The sequence below is a fragment of the Simochromis diagramma genome, unplaced genomic scaffold, assembly GCF_900408965.1.
Source record: "Simochromis diagramma unplaced genomic scaffold, fSimDia1.1 OVJJ01000176.1, whole genome shotgun sequence".
In the NCBI taxonomy this organism is placed as follows: domain Eukaryota; kingdom Metazoa; phylum Chordata; class Actinopteri; order Cichliformes; family Cichlidae; genus Simochromis; species Simochromis diagramma.
The window spans coordinates 8,092,739-8,100,515 of record NW_024386892.1 but is presented as its reverse complement, the minus strand read 5'-3'; the positions used below and the strand labels follow the sequence as shown (position 1 = coordinate 8,100,515).

Below are 7,777 nucleotides of genomic sequence, written 5' to 3'. Positions count from 1 at the left end.
GTTAATATTTTTATTCCCAAATTCAAGCTGCACACTGGATTTACGTGAGAAATCAGACATTAATCAAGCATTACTGGGGCTGAACTGGTAATCTGGAATATTGGGTATTTTCCCAATGGGCCGTGCACTTTTGAGCCGATGGGTCAATTAAAGGGCCGCTACTAACCAGCCGTACAAGTACTGACTTGACCATTCATTTATTTTCATTACTGATACTGCATTGCCCAATCAAATCTCTTAATGCAACCAGGCCCTCCCCAACCTTCACTGTGTGCACACCATGCAGAGCAGAATTTAGTGTGGAATAAGTGGTTAAAAAACAAAAGCTAAAAGAGAAAAAGAATATCAATTATCAAAGAAAAGAAAATATATACGGAATATACGTATAAGAAATTTTAGACATAAAACAAATTTCAGAATTATAAAAAATTGATACTAGTTCTGCTAATTAAGGGCAGCTGTGACACAATTATTGCACTAGGTGGTGGTCTGATAAATTAACACTGTAAATGGGTCGAAAGTCAAAAACAAACCAGAATGGTCAGAGCGTTTGTGTTTCATGTAATTGTTAATAGTTAATGTGCTTATTGTAGTTTTGTCACATGTCCTAGGATTGTCCTCATAATTACTTCAGCAGCTAAAGCAAAATTTTAATGTTTTTAAACTGAGACATTATTATAAGACTTTTCATTATTGTAATTTAAATATAAAGATATGTTTGCTTTCACTTTTACAAAGCAAAATACGGATTGAACTCAACAACTGACTGCAAAAGTCCTCTCTGCTGAGATTTGTTTTACATGAGGACAGTCCTAATATCTGATTCTGTGAATGAAGTGCTAAAACCATAGCTGCTGTCTTTGGATATTATTATCCAATGTCCTGCTCAATATTTCCTGACAGAGGAAACCACCATCACCACTGTGGAAGAACAAGAGGAAACCTACTACACTGGTGTCCAGTTACCACAAAAAGCTAAAACACTTGAACTCAAGCCAGATTCTAAACTTTACTCTTCCACTTTAGAGAAAAAAAAAGAAAAGCCTGTTTTCCTTACTCAGCTCTCCGGAGCAGCTGTAAACACGGGGGAAACCGCCAGGTTTACAGTTAGAGTATCTGGCTTTCCAAAGCCAACTGTGCAATGGTCTCACAATGGAAAGGTTGTAAAGAGCTCTTCTGTATACAAGCTGATAGAGGAGAAGGATGAGTACACACTGGTTATCACCCAAGTCACGTCTGAATATGAGGGCAAGTACTCGTGCACTGCCACGAATAGATTTGGCCAGACGACATGCACCACATACCTGGAGGTGAAAAAGCCTGAAGCCAGCCAGGCAGAGAAATGGGTTGAGAAGATGTTTAAGCTCACAGGTCAGCCTGCTAGTTTCACACTTCAGATACAACCCGTGAGGTGCTCAGAAGGAACAGAGGCTTCTTTTAATTACAAAGTCAGTGGTGATCCGGTCCCTGATATAAAGTGGTTCAAGGGGCCTTTCCAGATCCAGCCCAGTAGAAACTGTACCATTAGAACCAATTCAGATGGATCTGGTTTCATCATTATTAAGAATGTCAAACAACAGGACAGTGGCTTATACACATGTAAAGCCTCCAACCAATTTGGTGAGACCGCTTGTAGTGCAGAGCTTGTTGTATTCAAAGAATCAGTCTCTGCTTCGCACAAACAGGAGACAGCCGTTCAGAAGAAAAGTTACAAGGTTTTAGTGACAGAACAAGCAACAGAGTCACGCTTGTACCAGGTCAGCCTCCCAGGCCAGGATAAAGCTAAGTCAGATCAGATGGTTTACACCATCGGCACAGAAGATCGGCAGATCATTCCCAGCGAGCAAGTGAGCTCCCTTAGAGAAGTAGATGTCTCCACTGCCACGGTGTACCGTGAGAGGGTTACCCACCAGGCAGCAATACTTCAGGCACATGAGACAGAGGAACGGGTGTCTGTGGTTCCTACTCACCCAGACCAAGTGTCAGCTGTTCCTGCGAAACAGCTTCACATGGCAGCATTCACATCGTCTGTTGAAGAGAGTCAGGACCTCACAGAGCAGCACTGTGATGACATTCAAAGGCCAGATCTCATTGAGCTTCAGGCAGTCAGTGAAAAAAAGTCAAAACAGAAGTTAGCAGTTGTCGAGGAGCTCACACCACTTTCTGCTGTTAGCACAGAGCCACTGGGTGACAGGAAGTCTGCTACTGTTAAAATCACTTCAGAACCTAAACATCTAGTCAGTGGTCATCAAGTGAAAACACAACTGTCAATCCTGAAAGAGGAGTCTCAAGAGATCCCCAAACCACAGGAAGAGATGGGTTATAAGGTTAAGGAAGGTATTAAGATTTTATATTCGGCCCAGTCCACAGAAAAGCAGGTGCTTGCAGAGGGTCACACAACAGAGTTAGCAACAGCAGAATCTGCTGTTAAGTCTGCAATTAGAAAAGAACATAAGCCACCTGTCACAGCTTTAGTGAACGAGTCTAAGCAAACTCTTTGCAAGGAGTCAGAATTCTCTATTCAGAGGCCTGCTGAGGAAGCAGCCCATACCTGTAAAGATACGATGATGAAAGCAGCTCTAACTGCTGAAGAGACACGAATGCTGCAGGGTGAGTCCACACAGTTGCTTCCTAGTCTAGACAGTGCCATGTCCATTAAGTCCCAGATAGAAGGAAAGCAGTTGTTACACCTGCAGGTTATAACAGAACAGGACCTCCTTCCATCTGAGAAAAGACTAACATATGAAAAACCAACACCAGAGCACGCAGGGACCAGAAAGAGTCCCACTTTGCTACATACTGTTAGTCAGGATGAGCAAAGAACAGTAGTTTGTGAGGCTACATCAGAGTTTGACTCCAAGGGAGACACTATAACCATAGAGCACCAGAAAGAGGCCCCTACCCTGCTGCATCTCCAGTCAACCCAGCCTGTGGAGGTCCTACCCAAAGAGGGCATTCTCACAGTTGAGAAGCCTGACCAGCTGGTGGCAATGCAGAAACAAGAAAAGGCAAGAAGCCATGCAGCTCTTTCAGAAGAGAAACCAGAGCTCACAGCTGATTTTTACTCAGAACTGGATTTGTCCTTGTCTGGAGTTCAGTCTCAGTCTCGAACTGAGCCCAAGCCACAAAGTATCCTCCAACTGTGCTACCAGCCTGTGCAGTTGTCAAAAGAGACACCAGTTAGCACAGAGTGCAAGCATCAGCGAGCTCTACTACAGAAGGAGGATCGCTGGAACGTGATGCATGTCACTTCTGTGACAGATGAACAGGCTTTGGAGGAGGGCCACACAGATCATTTAACAGCTATACACAGATTCACATGTCAGACAACTGTAGAGCCAAAAGTACCCACTGAGCCAATCCAGATTGAGGAGAAAGAGATCTCCACTGAGAGTAGTGTCTTTCTAAAGGCAGCAGAACAGGACTTTGCTGTTCAGATCCAAGAGGGTCAGTCAGTCAGGCAGTCAGTAATGATGGACGAGAAGCGAGTGCTGACAGGTGAACTCTCTCAAGAGATCACCAAGTCTGAGACCACCAAAGTTGCTGTTAATGCACAGCAAAAGTTGTCCCTTTTGGCACCAGAATCTAAAGATATTACAGCTCTGCCTAAAGAGATGACATTTGTGATCCAGATCCCTAAATCATCCACTTCAAATATACAGCGTCAGCTCAGAGATGCTCTTCAGTCTGCTGTAGCCAGTGAACAGCCAGTGTTACTAGCTGAAGTTGTAGGATACCTAAATGCTGTAGAAGTACAGGAAGTCAAGGTTCAAAGAGAGCCCAAGTGGGCCATGTTCACATATCTGATCACAACAACAGGTGCCCCTGTGGAGATCACTCTAGCTTTTGAGGGTGACTACCCTCAGACAGCTGACCTCAGGACTGAGGTTCAGGCAGCATTTCACTCCATGGTGTATCAGGAGGCCCATGTTCTTACTTCAGAACAGCAAGGTACTATGCAACTAGACAAACCTCAGAGGGCACAAGCCACCTCAGCTCGCTCTAGCGAAACAGTGTCATCCATGGTAAAGACTGTGAGCGTGACAGAGAGCACAGCGGATTTTACTGCTGTTAAATCTCATTCTGCATCACTTCAAACAGAGTCTAAAATGGCAGTTGAGCATGCTACATTGGAGGAACAGGTTGTAGTGCAGGAATCCATGGACACAAAGGTAAAACGGTCATCCCATATCAAAATTCAAACTGAAGCTCACATAGCTTCTGAGCAGTCAGAGCAAGTTTCAAGACAGGAGGTGAGGTCAACAATCATTACAAGTCAAGAAAAAGATGTAGAAGTGTCTATCATTACCACTTCTACTACCACTGAGCAGGCAGTGGATGTCAGCATTTCCAAAGAGGGCATCGAAGTATCCAGACCAGAACCGAGAGAATATCCTGTAATTGTTAATTCTCTCAATGACATACTGATAGAAGAAGATAGTAGAGTAACCTTCAGCACTACCATTAAGTACGTCACAAAGGTTAACTGGTTTTTCAATGGGCAATTGGTGCAATCTGGCAAAGAGTTCAAGTGTTCCAAAGACCATGACACGTACACAATGGTTATCAACAAAGTTGTCAAGGAGAGGCATCAAGGAGAATATGTTTGTGAGGCTGAGAATGAAGCCGGCAGGACAACAACATCTTCAAGGCTCACTGTGGTCTCAAGAGGTTTGATAACAGGACAAATCTATGTATCATTCACTCATTCATCCAATTCATTTTCTTTGACAGCAACTAATCATTCAGTGGATCATTCCAAACCTTTGTCTTCACATGAATATATGCATTTGTCACCTTGGTTCCTCTATTCATTTCATAGCTTGGCATGAGCAGTCTAAGCAGGGCACTGGATGGTACTAACTCACTCTCTTCTTTTTTCCACATCATCTTGGTCAGTATTTCCTTAAAGGCCAGAACCATCGCAGTCGTAATGTAATTTTATTTCTGAAGTGCATAAGCTTCTTGCTATAATGTTTGTCATGATCTGGCCATTAGGATGTTTACATTGGCATGCAAGTGGCACCAGACTGCTTTGTTTTAAACGTGTTTTCCCATGATCTGTCGCCATTCTCCACGTCCACAATGTCTCTCTGCATGTTTTAAGGGCTTCAGATTGCCTCATCTTTCACAAACCAAGAAAATCACGTACACTGATATCATCTTCTTTCAGGCTGCTTTTGGTAAAACCATGGGGCTAATGTTCTGGCATTTTTTTGGTTTTGTTTTTCTCCACAGTCACCTTGGCTTGCCATCCACCATTTTTGTACATTCCACCATTCCTTTTCCTAATCTTTTGTTTGTTTGTTTTTACCTAAAGAGTAGCAGTAAATTTCATTACTAAAATGTGCTTTTTTTTGTCTGTGTCTGCAACAGTGCCCCCTGTCTTTAGGCAGAAAATCACACCTCTGGAGATAAATGTCGGCAGTCACACCAAGTTTGAATGTGAGATTGAAGAAGCTCCGGACGTGGCGTTCAAATGGTACAAATCTGGCACTGAAATCAGACAGAGTGAAAAGTATCGGATCGTCAGCCGCCACACTAGTTCCTCTTTAGAGCTCCTGAACCCTGTCAAAGCTGATAGTGGAGAATACACCTGCAAAGCTTCAAATCAACACGGCACAGACAGCTGCACTGCCTCGCTCATTGTCACCGGTAAGATCCCAAAAGGACCTCATTTAAATTATCGCTATGCATATATGTGTTTGAGAGAGAGAGAATTATATACAAACACTGTGTTGTACTGTGAATTATCAAGGTCAAGTGTGGAAGGTATGCTTAGTTTATAGCGCTAAGCTGCTGTATTATTTGGCAGTATATCACTATTAAGAAGCAAAATGTTGCCATGTCATATTGATCACTGAGTTGCACAGGTTTATTTTTAATGGTGGTTTTTTAAACCTGTTGAACTTTTTGTGTGCTCTGCCTGCTCTCCATAGAGATGTACCCACCAGTATTTGTATCAAAACCAGACCCAATGACTTTATATGTGGGAAAACAAGCTGTGTTCCAGTGCTCACTTACTGGATCCTCGCCTATGGAAGTTGTCTGGCACAAGGACAACATAACAATTTCCTCTGAAGGGAACTATGTCATGAAATGTGAAAAGAACAAGTATTCCCTTCACATTAAAAGTCTTGAACTGACTGATCAGGGAGTGTACCTGTGCAAGGCTTCCAACAGTGTTGGTGTAGCTACTTTTGCAGTAGAACTCAAGGTTATTGACAAGCCCCGGTTTGTTACGGTCATTGAGCCAGTATCTGCAGCTGTTAATGACCCATTGAGGCTGGAGTGCCACGTGAATGAGGACACTGGTGTGGCTGTCACCTGGACCAGGGATGGCAAAAAAGTCCACCAGAGTATGGAGTGTAAACTGTCCTTTGAGGACAAGGTCGCTGTTCTGGAGATCCCCAAGTCCAAACTAAAGGACTCTGGGAAATATGTGTGCACAGCTGCAAACGAGGCTGGCAGCTCCTCCTGTGAGGCTGTGGTAACAGTTCAAGGTAAGATCGTAACGGTGATCTTTCCATTTGCTGTGATGAAAACCTATGCATTTACCTGAAGTGAGGTCAATGTTGACAAGAGTTTTTAGCTAGCTCCAAGCTGATACTAATACTGTGCTGCTGTCTTATGCCTTTTTTGCATTCTTTTTTGCTTTCTTATGTCTTGGTTGACTTTTTTCTATATTTCACCAATGTATAAAAAGTCTTAGTGTTTTTGAACAAAACACTCTTTCAGAGCCCCCTGCCTTTGTGAAGAAAATGGAATCTAAGCTCACGTGGAAACAGGGCATAGCTGCACGCTTACAGTGCACAATCAAAGGATCGCCTGAACTTCACATCCACTGGTTCTGGAATGAAAGAGAGCTGAGTAATGGAGACAAATATAAAATATCTTTCAAGAGTGGAGTTGCTACTGTGGAGATCATGAACCTTCTGGTCACAGACAGTGGCAGATACACCTGTGAGGTGTCAAATAATGCTGGGAGTGAAAGCTGCAGTACTCTTTTAGCTGTTAAAGGTTTGTCCAAGGATTTACTTTACATTTACTTCAGTTCAGACAAAAAACAAACTTTGGCATTAACTGCATTTACTTTACCTATGATGCATAGAGCCACCGTGCATTAGAAAAGACCTGCAGACAGTAGAGGCAGTGAAGGGAGCAGCTGCTCACCTGGAGTGTGAGGTCACAGGAACAGCTCCTTTTGAAATCACTTGGGTAAAAAATAAGAAACCCATCACCAGTGATCAGAAATATAAATTGATTTCCCAAGACTCAATAGCAAGGCTGGAGATTCAAACATTTGACACTACAGATATTGGAGATTATCAGTGTGTCATATCAAATGATGTGGGAAAAGTCACCACTAAGGCTATGGCTAAACTTAAAGGTTAGTAAACTCAAGCCCATCACAGCAGTTGCGGAATCAGATTTAATTCTGTCCATTTTTAACTTGTAATGTGTTTCTGTAGATCCACCAACTTTCTCAAAAAGGGTTGAGAGTGTTACAGCAGTCTTGGGAAATACAGTAAAACTACAAGGAATGATTAAAGGTTCAACTCCCATCACTGTGAAATGGATGAAAGACTCCAAGATGCTAAGAGATGATGATCCAAATATCAAGATGGTTTTTGAGAACGGTGTTGTGAGTTTGTCGATAACAACAGTTGCCATCAGCCATGGTGGCAAGTATTCATGCCAAGCGGAGAACGAGGCTGGGCAACAAAAGTGTGAAGCGATCTTGACTGTGCAAGGTCAGATAGCATCTTTGATGCAG

The 7,777-nt window shown here is 42.9% G+C and overlaps 1 protein-coding gene across 30 annotated transcripts in view; it reads left to right on the top strand.

Annotated features, from left to right (window-relative positions):
• ttn.2 (titin, tandem duplicate 2) overlaps positions 1-7,777 on the top strand; it is a 226,054-nt gene that overhangs the window by 46,053 nt on the left and 172,224 nt on the right. For 27 of the 30 annotated variants that reach the window (XM_040034145.1, XM_040034143.1, XM_040034147.1 and 24 more), the window contains 6 exons: positions 904-4,671; positions 5,377-5,655; positions 5,940-6,503; positions 6,739-7,020; positions 7,112-7,390; positions 7,473-7,754. In XM_040034145.1, the coding sequence (XP_039890079.1) occupies positions 904-4,671; positions 5,377-5,655; positions 5,940-6,503; positions 6,739-7,020; positions 7,112-7,390; positions 7,473-7,754 (5,454 nt within the window). The remainder of the gene's footprint in view (positions 1-903; positions 4,672-5,376; positions 5,656-5,939; positions 6,504-6,738; positions 7,021-7,111; positions 7,391-7,472; positions 7,755-7,777) is intronic. The other 3 variants (XM_040034164.1, XM_040034163.1, XM_040034160.1) reach the window with 2 other exon arrangements.